The sequence below is a fragment of the Danio rerio genome, chromosome 13, assembly GCF_049306965.1.
Source record: "Danio rerio strain Tuebingen ecotype United States chromosome 13, GRCz12tu, whole genome shotgun sequence".
Lineage (NCBI taxonomy): Eukaryota > Metazoa > Chordata > Actinopteri > Cypriniformes > Danionidae > Danio > Danio rerio.
The window spans coordinates 8,952,543-8,975,117 of NC_133188.1; the positions used below are offsets into that span (position 1 = coordinate 8,952,543).

Genomic DNA, 22,575 nt, shown 5'->3' on the forward strand with positions numbered 1-22,575 from the left:
ACCAACATGACAATGGCCCAAATACAATGCAAGAACCTGATCTACATATTTAACGACAGCTTCACATCTGACTCATTTAATAAAATAACTCAAATTTAAAATGCTGTTTTATAATAGTCTTTTTAGAGTGGCATGGTGGCTCAGTGGTTAGCGTTGTTGCCTCACAGCAAAAAGGTTGCTAGTTTAAGTCCTGCCTAGGCCAGTTGGCATTTCTGTGTGGAGTTTGCATGTTCTCCCCATTTTTGTGTCAGTTTCCCCCATAGTTTGAAGACATGCGATATAGGTAAATTTAATAAACTAAAGGGCGACACGATGGCTCAGTGGTTAGCACAGTCACCTCACAGCAAGAAGGTTGCTGGTTTAAGTCCTGCCTAGGCCAATTGGTATTTCTGTGTGAAGTTTGCATGTTCTCCCTATTTTTATGTCAATTTCCCCCATAGTTTGAAGACATGCGATATAGGTGAATTTAATAAACTAAAGGGCGACACAGTGGCTCAGTGGTTAGCACTGTCACCTCACAGCAAGAAGGTTGCTGGTTTAAGTCCTGCCTAGGCCAGTTGGCATTTCTGTGTGGAGTTTGCATGTTCTCCCCATTTTTGTGTCAGTTTCCCCCACAGTTTAAAGACATGCGATATAGGTGAATTTAATAAACTAAAGGGTAACACGGTGGCTCAGTGGTTAGCACTGTCACCTCACAGCAAGAAGGTTGCTGGTTTAAGTCCTGCCTAGGCCAATTGGTATTTCTGTGTGGAGTTTGCATGTTCTCCCCATTTTTGTGTCAATTTCCCCTATAGTTTGAAGACATGCGATATAGGTGAATTTAATAAACTAAAGGACGACACGGTGTCTCAGTGGTTAGTACAGTCACCTCACAGCAAGAAGGTGGCTGGTTCGAGTCCTGGCTGGGTGAGATGGCATTTCTGTGTGGAGTTTGCATGGGTGCTCTGGTTTCACCTACAGTCCAAAGACATGCGCTATAGGTGAATTGAAAAAAACGTTTGGCCATAGTGTATGTGTGTGAATAAGTATGTGTATGGATGTACTAGATTGCAGCACTAGATTGCAGATGGAAGGGCATCCGCTGTGTAAAACATATGCTGGATAAGTTGGCAACAAACTGCTGCATCTGAAAATTCCAAGCTTGTTGATGACAAATCTAAAACTAAAGTACAGTGTCATAGCATATGATTCAATAAGCCACTTAAAAAAACAGTACAAAAAAGAACTGTATATCTAATTGAGGTTAACTTTCCAGAAAACCCAATCCTTCAATTAGTGCCACTATCTACAATGTGTGTGGCAAAATTACTTGCTCCTGTATCGCTTTAAGAGTTCCAGAACAGCTTACCCACTCATTTCTTCTCAACAACAAGCATTAATATTATTGTTCTGATATTATTTGAATGAATGAATTATCAAATGAACAAACAAATGAATGAACTAATAGGCATATGTATGAATAAGCAAACAAATGAATGATTCAACATCCTGAATGAATCAATCAATCAACATGCTGAATGAATGAACAAGCAAATAAATAAATAAATAAATGAGTAGAAATGCAAATAAACAAGATGAACAAACAACTAAATAAACTAACAAATTGAACCAAAATCAAATACATGTAATAACTGATTGAACTGATAAACAAACAAAAGATGTACATGAATGATCAAACAAACAAGCTGCTAAGCAAACTAACCAAGATTAACAAAACTAAAGTCTCGGTCAGATCACATGAATATGTCAGGATTTCAGCATGATTTCTTTGACCTAGGGTGTTGTGGGGATTCGTAAACAACAAATGGGCTTCATGACACAAGATTCAATGACAGCGGTGAAGTGTGCCAGACAAACACAAACTGTGCAAATACTGCAAAAAGACATTTACTTACACTAACAGAACAACAAATATGATGCACATAAACTGTCAGCAAAGTGAAAACTACTGTCACAGACATCTATACGCAAAAAAAAGAACAATTAAAGGGGTGGTCCACAATGTTTTTTTTGGACAATGTTTATGGGGTGCAAAACAATGTGTTTGTGATTCATTTGTAAAAAATCACGTTATTTGTTCACATATCTTACCTTCATTTTACACAGCTACTGAACTAACATGCAAATGACCATTATATTTCCTGCATGGTTCCTCCTTTAAGGCCTGCCCTCAAAGGGCTCTGATTAGTCAGCAAACCTAATATGTTGTGATTGGTGGATCGGCTTCACATCACCAGGAAACGTCATGCCTCCAACCTAGGCTCATTCTGGAAACGTAGCCTCACGGACGTTTCTGGTGACCATGAAATACGTCCCGGGAGGTACGTAGTTGTGCAGTTTTTGTTTTCAGGAATCCGCAAGAGGCCGCTAAGCGCGTTTTTCCGCATCTGCAACGCCTCTTGCGAGCGCGCTGATCTCGCGTAAAAAGCCGCCGGAGGACGCTGTCGAGCGACCGTCTGTCCAACTGACCGACTGACTGGGTGGCTGCCCTCCTCCTCCTTCTTCCCTAAATCCAAGGGACAATTTACGAAAGCCGTGCGGAAAAAGAAAAGCCCTCGTTCGATTATGAAAGCGTTTTTCGGATTTCGCCACATTCTCGCCCCGTTACAAACTCATTTGCTTTATTTTTTGGACTCTGTTTTTTGTCCTACCTCATTTCTGGAACCGCTCTTCCCTGAACTCGAACCCGGACTCGAACGCCGCCGACGTAACACAACAAGCTAACCGGACAAACAGGTTGCGGCGGTCTCCAAAATGCAGAAAGCCAAATGCAGCCATACATACCTCCGGCCAAGTAAATTGCGGTCTCCAGAAACGTCCAGAGGGCTACTTTTTGGTTGCATGCCTTGGCTTGGGTTGCATGCCTCTCTTGCATGCTCTCTGTCAGACTGTTATGGCAAGCCGTTTTAGCATTAAGTGCCCCTTGCTGTATAATATTTATGAATAGTCAGAATAAAGGTTTCAATGCTAAAACGGCTAGTCATAGACTGTAAATAATATCAGTGAGGCCCATGGTTTCCGCTACATTGTACATCCACATACAATGTTTGGAATGAGATGCTGTAATGCAGCCGTGGCAGGGTAAATTTTGTTGTGGCATCCGGTCATGGCTACATTACAGCATCTCCTTCAAAACATTCAGTCGTGTTTTTTTTATAGCGGGTTATAATTGTACCAAAACTTAATAAAAGGTAAGTGAATTATAACAGTGCAGACTTTTCTGTAATCGTAGTAGTGCTGTGCGCTATTCGTTTAACCCTTTAAGGTTACATGCTGACTGACTGACTGACAGGTGCGTGATGCTGAGGCTATCAAACATGATATAATTTGACATAATTTCCATGATTATACTTTATAGATAAAGGTATAGGGCTCTGCATATTTCGACTTTATCTTGCTGGAGTTTATAGCCGTTTTACTTTACTTCAGGACGCATTAATACCGCTCTGTAGGTCTATTGGAGACATTCATAAATATTCCTAGCAAATCTAATAAATGTTAGAGACATACTCGTTACATAAACGCACTAAAATGCACTGCAGCAACTTTTATTTCAGAGTGCACTAGAAAATCTGCACTTGAGCTGCGTATATTTGAAGGCGTGCAAGAGGTTTTGTGCAGGAACAGAGGATATCGGCGCGCAAGCAAAGAAATTGGCATGCTCGTTTTACATGAATGCTATCTCGACTTGGTATACTGCGATCAAGACATTTGTCAAGCTAACTCTGTAAAAGCCAATGTCTCCCTTTGCATTGAAGTTTGAGCGTCTTACATTCAGAAATGTTGTTTTTGTTTACACAGGAACATTACAAATCAACTAAAGTTTAAAATATGATATCATAGTGGACCGAACCTTTAATAAGCCAAACCACGTGGACTGGTTGATTTGCAGCTCTGCTTGCTCTGACGAGTGCTACTGAGATCACACGGTGCATCATTGTTTTCATAGCGAAAGTGAGATGCTTTTCAGAATGAAAGAGAAAGTTGTTCTGCTACAGAAGCAGGTTTTACATTTTTTTCAAACTAATTTTTATAATTTTTTTATTTTTTTTTATTATTATTGAATATTTAAAAATGTTCAAGATTATCTCTTCTTAAGTGTTTCACACTGATACTTAATACTAATTATGTATATCAATTATTCACCTTCATAAAAATGTTCAACTCCTGTCTCTGTCCTACAATATAATTAGTAATTTTATAATCATTTTTTTTTAATTGGTAAAAAAAAAAATGGATGAATGTCAAAACATTTTCTCCTAGATCACATGAATGCAGCTGGGTCACAAAGTACCTTTGTGCAACAAGAATTATCACAATTGCACACTTCACACATGCAGTGGCTTGTAGATGAAGACACACTAATCTGCCTTTCTGGTTAAAGCTTGAGGCATACATGTAGCCATTTAAAACATCTCAAGGGGAAAATGTAGTTTCTTACTCCGATACTTTCTCATCCTCTAATTTACTTGGAGCTTTAAGTGAGAAAATAGTGAGTGTGTACCAGAGTAACCCCATTTCCTAAAGTATCAGGTCACGCTTTCAAATCAAGTTGCTCTTCTAAGACAAGGATACACTTAAAGACTCTTGCTGTGTGCACAATTCTGGAAGCATTTTGAGGTGTTGTAGTAGTACCTTGTTTGCATTACAAAGGTATGAGCAGTGTTTGGGGTCTACACACCCCAAAATCAATATCATTTACTCCCTTGTTTACTCCCTCATGTCATTTCAAATCAATAAGAAGTTTGTTTTATTTGTCTTCAGAAGCCAAATAAAGATTTTTTTTTTTCATATTTTGTCATATTTGAAATGTCTGTTCCGATTAAAGACAATATATAAAGTTACCAGGTGTAACCGGGCCTATAGTGATCAAGTTCCAAACAATGGTTACAGCCAAAAGTGAAGATTTGGGTCATTTATATACAACTAAATTGTGTTATTGTATAATTTATATCTGCAATATCTATCCCTCTATCTTACCAGAAGTATATAATGAAATGATGATGATATGTTTGCTACAATACACGTCAAGTGCCGTTAGCTACTACCCATACTGGACTGTAATCTGAATTCATAATATGTAATCCTTTGACTCATGTTTCTGGTAGTAAGTTTTTCAAAGCCCATGCTTATTAAGCACTCAAACTCTGTATATTAAGTTCACTTTAACTTTAAAAATACACATAAAATTAACATATCACCTACAATTTTTTCCCAACTTTTAAAAATACTCCACATGATTGTCTAAACATGAGCTGTGAAACTGCCCAGACAATGTTATATTTTATTATGATGTAGACAGCTAATATACAGCTATCATATTATATATAAAAAATGGCAATTATTATGCATGTCTCATATTTCTTATTTTATTATTTTCAATCGCTAATGCTACTACAAAAAAAAGTGTGCAGTAGAGTGTGTTTGTATTTCTATATTGACAAACTCTCATTCAATTTCACAAAAAAATAATAATAAAAATAAATGATGACAGAACTTTTGGTGGTTGAACTAACCCTTTATAGGTGCCCTATAAAGAAAATCTTGGTATATCTAGATACTAATAGTTGAACAATATGAGATCAGTATATGGAAATGCCCATACTGTAAGCCTCAGACACCAATGTTTCCTCATTCTCATGAAAAAATCACAAGTGTAAAACCCTTTTATTTTAAAAACGGGAGACGCAGATTGTTTATTTTGCATTACTGAGCATCAATTACATATGTTCAAACTCAAAGTGTCATGCTGTGTTTACACCAGATGCGGAACGCGTGGATAAATCGCACTTTTTGCGTGTAAATAGCCGCGTGAACATTTGAGTTTACTCGCTTCATTCCCACGTCAAACCCGCTTCATTTGCGCATCAAATCCGATTCATTCGCGCGTCAAATTCACTTCAGAACATACGCAGATTCTCGTGATGGGCAGGGCTTCTGTCTGCCCGGTGACTCTAGCTTCGTTGCTAAATGGCTAACATGAATTTTACAGCCTGATCTCACGAGAAAACGTAAGTATTTTACGTTTTGGCAGTTTAGTGGCTAATTCGTACGAGTTCAGTCGTAAGAAAATGTACGATTTTAAAAAGGAGGCGTGGCACCTAACCCCACCCCTAAACCCAACCGTCATTGGGGGATACGCAAATCGTACTAAAATGTACAAATTAGATCGTACGAATTTGTACGAATTAGCCACTAAATGAAAAAGTTACGAATTGTCGTGAGATTGTGTTGGAATTTTATTAAGAAAATAACAGTGTTTGTGTGCTTTTTGAAGGTTGAAAAACAGCGTTGATATGTTTAGGGCCGTGTCTGAGTCCACTACATCCATTAAGAGGTGCGTTCAGCTCTATGAGCTCAAAATCTCCTCCAGAAACTTAACATGGATGATGGAGGCTTTCGGCGGTGCTTCTGACTGAGCCAAGCCCAGTTTGATGCACTGTTGTTGGTGTCAGCTAGGGGATTTCCTACAGGACACCAACAACAGGCGTACGTCACAATCATGCCCCCACAAGAGTAAGCTCCTGATTGGTTAACGCGGCGCGATTGTCCGCATAAGTTCAGATTTTTGAACTCGAGCGATTCACGTGAAACGCTCGTTAAGCGCGTCAAACTTGCAAACCGCTCAATTCAGGCTGGGCCATTCGCGCGTATCACACCATTCGCATTTTTTTGTTTGCATTGACTTAACATGTAAATCACTCAAGTCGTGCTTGACGCGCGTTCCGCGTCTGGTGTGAACGCAGCATCAGGATGCAAAATGCAGGACCTACAGATGTAATATAATGTAATGTAATGTAATATTTATTTATATAGTGCATTTATATCTTACATCAGCTCCACCCTGAAGAGGCATAAGGTAAGTTTAATTGTATATTTTGTCAATTTATCGAGTTTATAGTGAAATTTAATTAAATTTGATGTGTTCAACAAACACATGTAGACTGCTGAATTGTGCCGATCACTCAGCTCAACAGTTATCTGTTCATGCAGAGGTTTCTATAAATTTCTGACTGTGTTTTCATTGACAATATACCCTTAAAAATGTAACAACTGTCTGTGTGTGTAAGAGCTAAAGCGGAGCTCATTAATATTCACAACCATTCCAAATATGGTCAATATGCACCTTCTGATTCCAATGGTGTTTAATAGTGTATTAAATGAGCATATAAAGGATTTCTAGAGATTTTTGAACTTACCTAAGCTACTATGCCTACTATGTAGATAGCAAAGAACATTTTAACTTATTGAACCAATGCAGTATATGACAACTTTAACCAAACATAATTTCAGAAGCAAAAATGTAATCTTGGTGTGTGGAATCATCCCAACTTTTAACTTATTTTAAAATGTATACAGCCTTCGCACCTCCATCTGGCCCCACCATGCAGCTCTGGCTTAAATGGGCTGCCTGGGATGAACAACATTACACTGACATGCCCTTTAGAACAAAATAAGCCAACAATGTGCAAGTGTGGGCACGAATAAGGAGATGTCTTTAAAATAGGTGTGAGTATGTCTGTGTGTGTGTACAGGGTTCATGGGAAAATGGGTAACTGAGTAATTTTTTTAGCCTGACCAAACCTATCACACACAAATTACTTCCAACTTACGCAAGATCTCCCCATGAGCCAAGCCAAAGCCTACCTCTGTGCACATCTGTCACACAGACTAATGCTCTTTTTCTCTTCATACACTATCAGGCACTTGCCTGTCTTGACAGATACTCACTCTGACACTCACAGACATGCTCTGCCAGAAAACCTGCTTGCCTGAGTAACTCAAAGCTTGGGCAGACTTGCACAAAATATTTGTGTTTCACTTAAAAGAAGAGTTCACCTAAAACTGAAAATTCTGTCATCATTCATGAGTCACAAACCTGTTTGAGTTTATTTTTTGTAGAACATAAAATAAGATATTTTGAACCATCACTTGTAACCATTACCTTCCAAAGAATTTGTTTTCCTATTATGGAAGACAAGGGTTACAGGTTTCTTACATTTTTCAAAATAATTTATTTTGTTTTAAAAGAAAAAGCCTCATAAAGATCTGAAACTACCTGAGAAAGAGTTAATAGTGAATTTATTTTAATTTTGGAGTGAACTATACTGTATCTGCAGTGGGACGTTTCACTCTCTACTGTAGCTAACTAGAAGACAACTGTTTGCTCTTCAAGCAAAAATCCTAGACTATAAGCTTTCTGTAATGAGTAAGCATATAATGTGTTGTTTACCTTTATTTATTCAATAAGCAAATCTTAAAAAGCTAAGCAATTCATATTTTACCATACATACCACTGAAGTCAGAATTACTAGCCCCCTTAAAAGTTTTTTTCTTTTTTAAATATTTCCCAAATAAAGTTTTACAGATTCAGGAAATTTTAACCAGAGATGGATTGCGACTGAAAGGGCATCCGCTGCGTAAAAACTTGCTGGATAAGTTGGCGGTTCATTCCGCTGTGGCGACCCTGGATTAATAAAGGGTCTGGATTAATAAGCCGACAAGAAAATGAATAAATGAATTCAGGAAATTTTCACAGTATGATTATATTTTTTCTTCTTGAGAAAGTCTTATTTGTTTTATTTTGGCCAGAATGAAAGCAGCTTTGATTTTTTTTAAAAACATTTTAAGGTCAAAATTATGAGCCCCTTTTTTTTCAATAGTCTACAGAACAAACCATCGATATACAATAACTTGCCTAATTACCCTAACCAGCCAAGTTAACCTAATTAACCTAGTTAAGCCTTTAAATGTCACTTTAGGCTGTATAGAAGTGTCTTGAAAAATATCAAGCAAAATATTATTTACTGTAATCATGGCAAAGATAAAATAAATCAGTTATTAGAAATTTATTGTTTTAATTATTATGTTTAGAAATGTGTTGAAAAAATCTTCTCTCTGTTAAACCAAAATTGGTGAAAAAATAAATAGGGGGGACTAGTATTTCAGGGGGCTAATATTTCTGAGTTCAACTGTATATCTTAAAGGGGCTAATAATTTCGACCTTAAAATGTTTTTTTTTTTTTTTTTTGCTTTTTCCTAGCCAAAATAAAACAAATAAGACTTTCTCCAAAAGAAAAAATATTATCAGACATACTGTGAAAAATTCCTTGCTCTTTTGAACATAATTTGGGAAATATTTAAAAAAGAAGAATTGATTAAAAGCAGGGCTAATAATTATATTAATAATATACAGGAGGTCACCTTTCAAACAAATTCAGTGGCACAAAGCTCTGATGTTTAGTAGTTTTATAAATTAGAGATCCTAATGGCCCCAAGTATATAGACTGCAACATAGGACTGGTGCAACCGGCCCTTGTTTAATTGTTTGCACTGTCATTACCAACCCCAAGCAGGATTTACTTTGTGAGCACTACTTACGAAGTCCTTAGCTTTTCATGTGTCAACAAACTAAAGACATAGACAGAAAACTATCAGCTCCTCAAAGCTTGAACTAAAAGCAGATTTTGCAGAAGCTTACATTTCAACTCACATTTGAGGCAAGGTCCCTGTAAACCTGAGCATAAATAGATCAGATTAAGAAGGCCTGATTATCCATATTGTTTATGCTTGTCTTTAAATTCAAGAATTCACACTTAGCTCATAATTTAAACATAGCTAGTTTGGCATGCTGTCCCGGGAGAAAGTCCTGAGCTCAAGGGATCCTCAGGCCCAGGGTTCCTTCCCTTTCGCAGGGTGAGGAGAGATTGAGCTCAGGTCTATCTCATAACTCCCCCGCTGCTGAGGCTAAGGTGAACATCCTGATAGTGAGACATTTAGAAAAAGACTTTGCGTATGATATAGAGCACATTTGGACATTAGGAGGAAACTGTGGAACCCAGGAGAAACCCACACAAACACGGGGAGAACATGCAAACTCCGCACAGGACCCAGCGCCATTGGTATATGGCATGCTGCCCATTCTGGATAAAGGTGGAACAAGGGGAGGAGGGGGGTTTCTTCCAGATGAAGATAGTTGTAGAAAGAAAATGTGGATATATATATATATATATATAGTGACTTGAGATCCTTTGATTGGAGGATTGTGATTACCTACTGTGGGCCAGCTGGGTCAATCTTGACCATGTGCTCCTCTCAAAATTAGTTTAATATTAAACTTCACTTTAAAAAAAAAAGGGGGGGGGGGGGTGTAAGCTTGGGCGGTATCCAAATTTTAATACAGTCAAACCTCCTCCCTATTTTAACCTGGTATCCGGTATTACTGTGCATAAATTATGACGTACGGCTCAGACAGCGTCACCAAACTGTTGGCTTGTGCCTAAACCATTCAGAAACTGAATACCGTACATGCAACCTTAGGTTCATGGTCACCTCTTTGTCTTGTTCGCTCGCTCGGGAGCTATATTGTTAGACCACGTGCTCGCTCTCTTTCAAATTATACCAGTTACCAACCGCTCCCGTGCTTTATTTGCAAACTAATTCAGACACCACATGAAATCTGGTCGGATCCAGCGGTACAGCAGCGGTAGAGCTGCACGATTCTGGCTAAAATGAGAATCGCGATTTTTTGCTTAAAATAAAGATCACGATTTTCTCACGATTCTGTAGATGTAAAATAAAGGTATGGCCAAAACAAACATATGGCACAACATCGATAATAATATTATGTGTAGGTCTACTGGTTTTTATAAATAATTCTATTCTACTTATAATTTTGATGTTGAATTATTATGTTTTAGATATATGCTTGCAATCTGTCATATTAGACATATTTATTCACTGGTAAAATCAGACATTTGCCATTATTAGATTATATTCAACAAACAAAATTGCACAAACATTTATTTTCATGCACAACTGTGTGTTCACTATGAAAGAAAAAATATTTCAAATGCTTGCTGTAATCATAATGCGATATGATCATTTAAATGAAGTGCACACTTTTGGTTTCATTTTGACTGCTAAGCGCTTGTTCATACTTCGCGCGCGGTTCCCAAACGATCACTCCGTGCCACAAACAGAATATTATTTACAACTGTATTACCTGTTACTCGCAACATATGCAGGTACTGTTCACTAAAGTAGACGCGCGCGCGCCCTCTCTATAACAGCACACGGTCAGCAGCTCATGTCACGTGTGATTTTCCCGGCCGGGAAAACATCATTATATTAAGACAAAAATGACATTATTAGGTAAATTATACCTTACAAGTACAATATGTGACTCATTCAACATCATTTGGAGGTGTCAATGTCACTGAGCAACGTGTGTGAAACAATGAAAAGACTCGTGCAGCCGCCTTTTCTTCTCTCCTGAACTTGAAAATATGATTGGCAGAATCGTAGAAATGCTGGATTAAGATCGTCTAGGGGGTCGAATCAAGATCGCGATCTTTTAACGATTAATTGTGCAGCTCTAAGCAGCGGGAATGCAGACCTCTCGTATTTACCACGTCTCCCTTCTCGTTCGGTCAAAACCAGAAATACTGTCAAATTGCAGGTCACTTTGTGCGCGACTCGCCATCTTACCTCACTCTTCTACCTCTCTCTCTCACTCTCTTTCTCTCTTTCCTCAACACTGTCCCGTGATGACAATCAAGCATACGCATTTGTAGGCATTAAATAAATAATATTTATTATTTAATACTTGTCTCCTATTTAAGTGCATTGTTTTTATGATGGTATAACAGTATTGAAACTGACACCGTTGCTATTTTTAGATCCCGTGGTATACCATATTACCGTATTACCGCCCAAGCCTGGGGGGGGGGGCTGGACTAGTTTGGACTGCAAATTTGTAGCAGTCCAAACTAAGATGGTAACATAAAGGCAAGCGATTAGTGGCGCAGCACTTCTTAACACCACAACAGAGCTTATGATAGCACATCAATAATTCATATCTCCGTCTGTTTAGGCCTACAAAGAGCAGAGCAGATTCCAGGGACGCTCTGAGCCTATGGCCAAGTCATGTCATTGGCACACCTGCCTATCAAGGGCCTTAAAGGGACCAAGAAGTTCTACATATTCAACAATGATATTTAACAGTAAACAAACCCACTAACCATCAATCATACCGAAGGCTATGATATCATTAGACTGTTCATTGATGTTTTAGTATTCTATTATGGTTCTATTGTGAGATAAATAATTGTTTCAACTAAACCCAAGACAATCAAACAGGGATATGGCAGGTGATGCTCTATCAGATGTTGGCGTATCAGGTTTAAGACTGATTTAAAGAACGTAAATGTTGTGTTTATGGCTACGCATGTTTGAATTATAATTGTGCTACTTTCTGGATATGATTTTACATCTGACTAGGGATGTCCAGGTCTGATTACATGATCAGAAATCAGGCCAATAACACAGTTTTAGACTCGATTGGAGTTGGACCGCTTTCTTGACTTCACACACAAACAGCAACATGTGTGGCATGACATCACTTTGTCGCAGAGATGCTATTGGGTAAATGCTGGCAAAGCAGAGCACAGAAGTAGCTTGAAGCAGAAAGTGTAAGTATGTCTGCAATCTGGAGGTACTATAAAGTTGATTTCGACGACAACATTGCCATAGCAAACTGTGAAATATGTAAACTGGGGTTTGCCTGCTGGGTATTTTAAGTTGAGGTGCTGTTTGATTTTAAATTAGTTTTTTTATATATATTTACTGTTGCACTAAAGTGAAAAATTGATGTTATTTATTACTTTATTGTTCAAGCTACCTCACAGAAGTGCTGTTTGTTAACAGAGTTGTTGAATGTTAAAATGAGATGAGTTAAATAAAAATAAAGGAACATCCTGGATCTCTTTCTTCACTCTTCTTTTTTTATGTATTATAAAAGTATCGCATCAGGTTTTGGGATTGGTAGATACTTAAAATCAATTGACTCAATCAATTGACTGAAAAAAAAACCTGATCGGGACATCTCACATATAACAGTTGCTTTAAGGAGTGCTTCACAAAAGTATAACAGAAATTTATATTCATTAATATATCTTTGACTTCCATAGCCTGAAACTCTTCATTAACATTCAAGAAACCATTTCAAAGTTGTTATCGGCTCTGTGGATTTGCCATTAATACAGTAAAAGCATGTTTAGAGTAAAATGTAAGTAGAGGTTACTTATAACATTATTTTATTTATAACATTTTATAGGGCTACGCAGTGGTGCAGTAGGTTGTGCTGTTGCCTCACAGCAAGAAGGTTGCTGGTTCGAGCCTCGGCTAGGTCAGATAGCGTTTCTGTGTGGAGTTTGCATGTTCTCCATGCGTTCTTGTGGGTTTCATCCTGGTTCTCCGGTTTCCCCCACAAATCCAAAGACATGCTATACAGGTGAATTGGGTAGGCTAAACTCTCCGTAGTCTATGAGTGTGAGTGAGTGTGTATGGATGTTTCCCAGACATGGGTTGCGGCTGGAAGGGCATACGCTGCGTAAAACATGTGCTGAATAAGTTGGCGGTTCATTCCGCAATGGTGACCCCGGAATAATTAAAAAGGGACTAAGCCGAAAAGAAAATGAATGAATGAATAAATGAATGAATGAAAATGAATGAATGAATGAATGAATGAATGAATGAATTAATTAATTAATTAATTAATTAATTAATTAATTAATTAATTAATAACATTTTATATTGCATGAATCATATGGCTATACAGTGCATCCAGTAAGTATTAATAGCGCTTCACTTTTTCCATATCTTTATGTTACAGCCTTATTCCAAAATGGATAAAATTTATTTATTTCCTCAAAATTCTACACACAATACCCCATAATGACAATGTGAAAAAGGATTTTTTTTTAATTTCTGCAAATTTATTAAAAATAAAAAACCTGAAAAATCACATGTACAGAAGTATTCACAGCCTTTGCCATGAGGCTCTAAATTGAGCTCAGGTACATTCTGTTCCCACTAATCATTCTTGAAATGTTTCAGCAACTTAATTGGAGTTCACCTGTGGTCAATTCAGTTGATTGGACATAATTTAAAAAGGCATACACCTGTCAATATAAGGTCCCAGGGTTGACAGTGCATGTCAAATCACAAACCAAGCATGAAGACAAAGGAATTTTTCTGTTGACCTCCGAGACAGGATTGTCTCGAGGCACAAGGCTGGGGAAGGTTACAGAAAAATTTCTGCTGCTCTGGGAGTTCCAATGAGCCTCCATCATCCATAAGTGGAAGATGTTTGAGTCCCACCAGGAGTCTTCCTAGAGCTGGTCGGCTATCTAAGCTGACTGATTGGAAGAGAAGGGCCTTAGTCAGGGAGGTGATCAACAACCTGATGGTCAATCTGTCTGAGCTCCAGTGTTCTTCTGGTTCTTCAGTGTTCTTTCTTAAGGCCTGTATAATAGAGTGGCCAGACGGAAGCCACTCCCTGCCTGGAATTTGCCAAAAGGCATCTGAAGGACTCTCAGACCATAAGAAACAAAATTCTCTGGTCTGATGAGACTAAAATTTTACTTTTTGGAGTAAATGCCAGTTGTTTTGTTTGGAGAAAACCAGGCACCACTCATAACCAGGCTAATACCATCCCTACAGTAAAGCATGGTGGTGGCAGCATCATGCTGTGGGGATGTTTTTTAGCAGCAGGAACTGGAAGACCAGGATAGAGGGAAAGATGAATGCAGCAATGTACAGAGACATCCTGAATGAAAACCTGCTTCAGAGTGCTCTTGACCTCAGACTGGGGCGACGGTTCATCTTCCAGCAGAACAATGACCCAAAGCACGCCGACAAAATATCAACAGAGTGGATGTCATTGACTGGCCCAGCCAGAGCCCAGACCAAAATTCTATTGAACATCTCTGGAGAGATCTGAAAATGGCTGTACACTGTCTCTTCCCATCCAACCTGATCGAGTGTGAGAGGTACTGCAAAGAGGAATGAGCAAAAATTCCCAAAAACAGGGTGTGCCAAGCTTGTGGCATCATATTCAAAAAGACTTGAGGCTGTAATTGCTGCCAAAGGTGCATCAACAAAGTATTGAGCAAAGGCTGTGAATAATTCTGTACATGTGATTTTTCTGCTTTTTTATTTTTAAGAAATTAGCAACACTTTCAAAAAATCTTTTTTACATCATCATTATGAGGTATTGTGTGTAGAATTTTGAGGAAAAAAATAATTTAATCCATTTCAGAATAAGGCTGTAATATAAAAAAAAATGTGGAAAACAGTGAGGCGCTATGAATACTTTCTGGATGCACTGTATTTCAATTAAGCTTGATTTAATTACATTGCATGTATTTTTAATCGTTTTATTGTTAAGTTAACTGACAAAACATCTTATTATACCAATGTGTGAGTGCATGTGTGCATTTGTCAGTCACTAAATATCAGATTTACAAATCCTGTCCTAACCTCAACAGATTGAAAGATGTAAACCGTCTGCCCATTTGCCATCAGATTATTACGTCTGTATTAATGAGAGCTGCATGTTTTTTTGCAGCTGCAGAAATATTTATGACATTCAACCAACCTCTTTCACCGTCTCTATGCAACAGGGGTTATCTGAGCATTCATCTGAGGCTTTTGCTGCAGAAATGATGCAGGTGGCATGAGAAAGAAGAAAGCAACACAACTGCCGCTAGCAGACGACAAAAGGAAAGATGCTTTCTCTTTTAGCTGAGTTGTATTTTGAACAGAGGCTGTTTTCCCAAGAAAAGAAAATACCACACTATTTTAATCTGACCTCTTAAACCGATTGTAGGTGTTTTCTTTTTCTGTGAAGGCTGTGCATGGCACTACGTTTGACATTAATTTGTCGTTTTTCGATAATGCTTTATTTATATTAGGCATGGGACGATAACTGTTTTCAAGGTATACCGCGGTTTGGAAAGGTCAAGGTTTTAAAACCGCCAAAATTTTCTGTTGTACCATTCTTAAGGTATGTGAAAGATTTTTTTAACTACATTTTTTTAGGACAACAGTATCTCCAGCAGAAAAAATATCCAAAGATGCTATTTTAAATTATAAAGAAATCTGTGTTTTTGAAACAAATGAAAGCAGCAGAAGTCAAATAATCATTTGAACTTTTTAGCCCGACCTGTTTACTGCACCAAACTATTATAAATCTTTAAAAAAAATAAAATATTTTGTTTTAAAGGGGAAAAAAGTTTTTTTTTTTTTTTTACCCAGACACTTAAAAAGAATATTTAGAGCAGTGAGCACAATACAATGAAACCATTATATTTTTATCCAGGTTATCATACCGTCAGAATCTTATACCGGCCCATGCCAAGGACATTTTCACAGTATGTCTGATCATTTTTTCTTCTGGAGAAAGTCTTATTTATTTTTCGGCTTGAATTAAAGCAGTTATAAATTTTTTAAACACCATTTAAGGACAAAATGATTCGAATAAACTAGACAAAAAAAACTAAATTTAAATTAAATCAAACTAAAAAAATTTTTCGAAAGTCTACAGAACAAACCATCGTTATACAATAACTTGCCTAATTACCCTAACCTGCCTAGTTAACCTAATTAACCTAGGTAAGCCTTTAAATGTCACTTTAAGCTGTTTAGAAGTGTCTTAAAAATAAAATAAAAATATTACTTACTGTCATCATGGCGAAGATAAAATAAAACAGTTATTAGACATGAGTTATTAAAACTATTATGTTTAGAAATGTGTTGAAGAAATCTTCTCTTCCATGAACAGAAATTGGGGAAAAAAATAAATCTAATAATTCAGGGGGGCTAATAATTCTTACTTCAACTGTATATATATATATATATATATATATATATATATATATATATATATATATATATATATATATATATATATATATATATATATATATATATTTATTTATTATTTTTTTATTTTTTTATTTATAATAATTTAATAATTTAACAATAATGTAGTAATAAAATATATGGCTGCATGGTGGCGCAGTGGGTAGCACAATTGCCTCACAGCAAGAAGGTCACTGGTTTGAGCCTCGGCTGGGTCAGTTGGCATTTCTGTGTGGAGTTTGCATGCTCTCCCCGTGTTCGTGTGGGTTTCCTCCGGGTGCTCCGGTTTCCCCACAGTCCAAAGACATGCGCTATAAGTTAGGTGAATTGGGTTAGCTAAATTGTCTGTAGTGTGTGTGTGTGTGTGTGTGTGAATGAGTGTATGTTTCCCAGTGATGGGTTGCACCTGGAAAGGCATCTGCTGCGCAAAACAAATGAAAAAAATGAACAATGTAATATAATATAATGCTAATATCTATGCTTTTCACCCCTTTACTTATGTTTGTGTTTTGTTGTTTGTTGTCTTGTGGATGTTGTGTAAACTTGTGTTTGGTTTTGTCTTTTGTTATTTAGATGTCCCACATGTTGTCATGTGTTGATGTACCGCCCCATGCTCGCACTGGAAAGTCGTAGCAGCTCATGGTTGTTATGGTAACCCATTTCCGGTTAATGCGAATTCCTTTTGCTAGCATTTTGGCCACAGGTGTTGCCATCTCTGATAAGTTATAACCTAACTTTTGTGGTAACTGAAACATTTACTAGCACTGAATGTGTTATAACAATGAATAACCTCAGTTTAAACCATTGACTGTTATGGAACATGAACAATTTCTGATCTTAGCAGACATTGTGATTAGCTGTAACAAAGTCCCTTGAAGGATTTATGTATTCTATAGTGGTTGTAGCTCTGCTGGTTTGTGGGATATTATAGCAAATAATGACCAGGAAAGACCAATTATTTCCAATCACAGCAAGCTATTTCTAACAGCTTTGGGGCACTAAATAAACAATAAATGACATTACCCAGTCCTCGAAGTGTTTGCTGCCGTTATGCAGCAGTTCCTCGAACTGAATGGTGCAGTTGGCCACAAAGTCGTCGTAGCCAATCGGTGCATCATGAAACACCGACAGCTCAATCTTCCGTCCATCGTGCACCTCCGTCACTAACTCATCGTGCCAGGCGGGACTGTTGGTCTTCTGCTTGGTCGAAGTCTGACCCACGCGAAAGTCGTCTACGTTGAGGGCGATGTACGTGTCTAGCAGAAAGGTTTGAGTCTTGGGTCCGACGGCGTGTCTCAAAGACCAAGCTGTGGGCTTTAGGTCCAAAGCCTCGCAGATTTTTATTTTCAACAGACCGTTAAAAACCACCATGGCCACTTTCGAGAGCTTTAGTAACAATATTCCACTTCAGCGCCTGGTTAATTATTTAACCAGTGTATGTCACGGTTCACCGGTGTGTTTTCAAGATTGTTTTTATTTATGAGATAGCGGGAAATGCCCTTCCTCGTCCGCGTGGATCTTCATGCAGTGTGTAGAAGGTAGAGGGGATCTGTTGCTATGACCTACGGACAACCTGCATGTGATCTTGAAGCTGTCCAAACACCCTGCATGCAGTCAGCAATCCAAGTTGGAGCGAAAAGACAGAGCTACAGCGTATCAGCAGCGACTCGACCAGCATTCCACACCTCAAAACATGCCAGAAATATATGCTGGATCTCCTCTGGGTGAGCTGCCCGTTCCATCGACTGGCTGGAACGCTTGACGTGTCTCCTCCGCGCATTGGGAGGAAAGTTATCTCCGCAAAAGCGTCTTTCGATGCGCTTCTGACAGGAGAATGAGTGTTTTCAAGGGTTCCGTTCTCACTTGCTTCTCCCAGGATCCTTGTTTGTCCGTCGGTACTCAGTTTCCTGCAGACCTGCCTCTTTTTCTCCCGACTGTATGTGTCTGAAGGCTGGTCCAGGAAATGCGCAAAACACGTCAGTTAGTGCGCGGAGAGGGCTGAGTAAGTGCGGTACTGGAGCGGCCCTGTTGGACCCGACGCTGCTGCTACTCTCTGGTCAAGCATCATACACAGGCTTAAAGATGAAGAAGGAACATGGAGACCATATGTGAATAATGCACCTTGCCCAAAGGCATAAAACGCAGATAAGACGACTACAGACCGCGTGAACGCCGTTTGTTTCTTAATCACTATATCTTAATACAATTTTAGCCTATAAGCCTATAATTTGTGAATATTCGGAAAGGCTGGTTTGTACACTGTAACACGTTGGAATTCGTTAGGGTGTGATCCTCAGATGTTTCAGTGCTGTACTATGACTCCAGCTGCACTGTAAATGATCTACAAATGCTCCACTAATTTTATTCTAGAAAACTCGAGTTAATACTCTAATAAAACAAAAAAAGTTGATTGTTTTGAGCAAATTATGCAAACATGTTGATGTTAGTGTGTAGTTGCAAAAAGAAAAGACAAAAAAACTTAATTTATATACCATTTTCTATGTACATGTAATTAAATCTACAGTAGGATGTGAGTTAAAAAAATAACACTGAAATACTTGATCTGAAGAAAGGCTTCGGACACAGACACAGAGCTGTGGACAACGGTATACTTGGTAATGTAATACATTAGAGATCCACTTTTTCAAAAATAAGTCAAGCAAAAGCGACATCTCGTGGTTGGAATTTCCATTTCAACGCCAAGCCTAGTGGGTCATGTATGATGATAGAAAATAATTATTGAAAAAATAGTAGCCTACTAATTCGCACTGTCTGTTCCACCATTCATTTAATATTAAAAGTGCCGGGGAAATGGCGCTTGAAAGCACATACATTTTAAAAGCATGTTTTATAAACTCGTCTCTATTCATCTCTTGCCTTTGTCTTCTAAAATAGAAAAAAAAACTATTTAGCAAAAATGTTTTATAAAATAAGACTGCTGAGCTTTATTTCGTCATTTTAACAACTAATAACGATTAATATTTAATTATATTATGCAAGCCGTGAAATCCAGTAGATGGCAGTGTCTTTACAGGAGTATTGGCTGGAAATATTGGCATCTTAATACTTTACTGTACTTTCAAAATTGTTAACACTTTTTTTGCATTTGTTGCATGATTAATATGTTAATAAGAGCATAATTCAGTACATACGTAATCTCAAGACTACAAAATAAATCAAATACATTATGTAAAACTATTAGAGACAAAAAATGCATCTTGATATAGTGTTAAATGTGACTAGATTCAATATATTTTTCAAATATTGTTTAAAAATAAACACCATTATTTCTGCATGCTTTAATACAAATATTTTAACTAATATTATCTTGTAACACAACAACATGTAAAGCACAATTAGTCTAATGTTTAAAGCTTTTTACTATTCACTTATATATATATATATATATATATATATATATATATATATATATATATATATATATATATATATATATATGTGTGTGTGTGTGTGTGTGTGTGTGTGTGTGTGTGTGTGTGTGTGTGTGCATGTGTGCATGCGTGTGTGTGTGTGTGTGCAGTTGAAGTCAGAATTATTAGCCCCCCTTTGTTTTTGTTTTTTCTTTTTTAAATATTTCCCAAATGATGTTTAACAGAACAAGGGAATTTTCACAGTACCAGATAATATTTTTTCTTCTGAAGAAAGTCTTGTTTGTTTTATTTCGGCTAGAATAAAAGCTGTTAATAATTTTTAAAGCTCCATTTTAAGGACAAAATTATTAGCCCCTTTGAGCTATATTTCATTCGATAGTCTACAGAACAAACCATCGTTATACAATAACTTGCCTAATTACCCTAACCTGCCTAGTTAACCTAATTAACCAAGTTAAGCCTAGTAAAATATTATTTTTATTAAGATAAAATAAAACAGTTATTAGAAATGAGTTATTAAAATTATTATTATGTTTAAAAATGTGTTGAAAACATCTCTCCGTTAAGCAAAAATTGGAGGAAAAATAAACGGGACTAATAATTCAGGGGGGTTAATCATTCTGACTTCAACTGTATATTAATTATTCTTTTTGGTTTTTGATAAATTACTAAGTGCACAATTATGTGGAATCACACCATCAGTTATTATATCTTTATATGAATAAATGCATACTGTATGATAAAACATATTTCACATGTTCCTAAAATGGTAAAGGATGGTGTACACTTAAAAAAGCACTCCATTTAATGCAACTCATTTCGAGCTGTGTGTCCTTTTGTTTGAGACACAATAATTAGATGAGTGATGTCTACTGAAGGATGAATGGTGATGTTGTTTCAACATCAGGACTTTTCCCTGAGGCTGATTCTCAGCTTGCGATGACATTAGTCAAAGATGTTCTAGTTCACATTATATGGCCTCACACAAGTCTAGCGTGTGGTGTGACTCCAAAATGATGACATCACCAGTAGGAGGAAAATGAATGCCCCTTTCAAACACTGATAGTGTGGGGTTTATGAGTGTGTAGGCTCTGTGTTGCAAGAATAGAAGCAGCCATTTACGGCTTTTTGAGGGTCTTAAAGCTTACTTCATTCCTCCCCCAAAATGTCAGTGTCTATGTTCATATAGTCCGTGCAAATCATTGTCGGCAACTGCCCGTAGAAATCAGATGTCTGGGCACAGTGTTTCTTTGTCTGGACATAAATAGACACATGAAAGATTGTTCTGAACAAACTTAAACTCATGACCAAAAGCATAACACATTCAGCTGTGTGCTTGGATTGTATAAAAAAAACAAAAAACATTTTCCAGCTAATTTATTTAACGTTGTTTAAAACATGTACAATATATATATATATATATATATATATATATATATATATATATATATATATATATATATATATATATATATGTATATATATATATAAAATATATATATATATATATATATATATATATATATATATATATATATATATATGAGCAATATCACACGAGTAGCAGTGCGATATGGCTGTATATCGGCACTGGTGGGAGGCGTGCGTTGCCTTAGTGCCCCCACAAGTGCGATATACAGCCATATCGCACTGCTACGAGTGTGATATTGCGTTTATACAACAGTTTGACGGCATAATTGTGTATATAAAAACAAAATCAAACATGGAGAGTCTCAAAAACCCTTTTGTATGAGGAACTACTTTCTTTCGAATTCAATTCATAAACTGACAGTTAAACAGTTGAGCGTGCATCTTTTAAACTTTAGATCTGTAGTGTCTGCTTTTTGCTGGCTGTATGTGGGTGGAGTAATACACAAAGGGTAAAGAGGCTGTAGGAGTTCTGATATTGCAGAATATCGCACGACTATCAGCCAATCAGATTTGAGAACCAGACAGAACTGTTGTATAAATATATATATATATATATACACTGTAAAAAAAATCTGTAAAATAACAGTATATAAAACTGTATATTTTAACAGATTTTTTCCGTATACACGTATTACGGGTGTTTTTCCGTTTTTATACATTTTCGAATTGCATTATGGGAAGGGGATCGCAGCTCAGGCAGCGTTTGATGGACACCGGGACATATTTCTTCCTCTGTTTTCCCCCGGTAAGTACGGTTAATAAAACATATAACAATATTTTAGTTAAAAGACTGCTTTATTACCTTTTTATCGTTATTTCAAATGAATTTTGTCTTGTCTGAAGCGGCCATGGAAAGTACAGCAGTGAATTACGTTTAATATTGTTAATAAGATCAGACTTTATTTCATTAGGTTCAAACTGAGCTATAAGTGGTTAAATGTAATTTAAACAAGCATTTACCTAATGATTTTTTACCTTTTTCTGCGTTTTCCTCATCAGTAAATATGATATCTGTTAATTTACAGTTGTTTGTCCGTATTTTTCT

At 37.0% G+C, this 22,575-nt stretch overlaps 1 protein-coding gene across 1 annotated transcript in view; it reads right to left on the reverse strand.

The window, feature by feature from the left end:
- The window catches only part of prkceb (protein kinase C, epsilon b), a 153,060-nt gene extending 134,407 nt beyond the window's left edge, over positions 1-18,653 (reverse strand). The window contains exon 1 of the mRNA XM_021472628.3: positions 17,731-18,653. Coding sequence (XP_021328303.2) covers positions 17,731-18,078 — 348 coding nt within the window. The 5' untranslated portion in view covers positions 18,079-18,653. The remainder of the gene's footprint in view (positions 1-17,730) is intronic.
- Between the last annotated feature and the right edge of the window lie 3,922 nt (positions 18,654-22,575).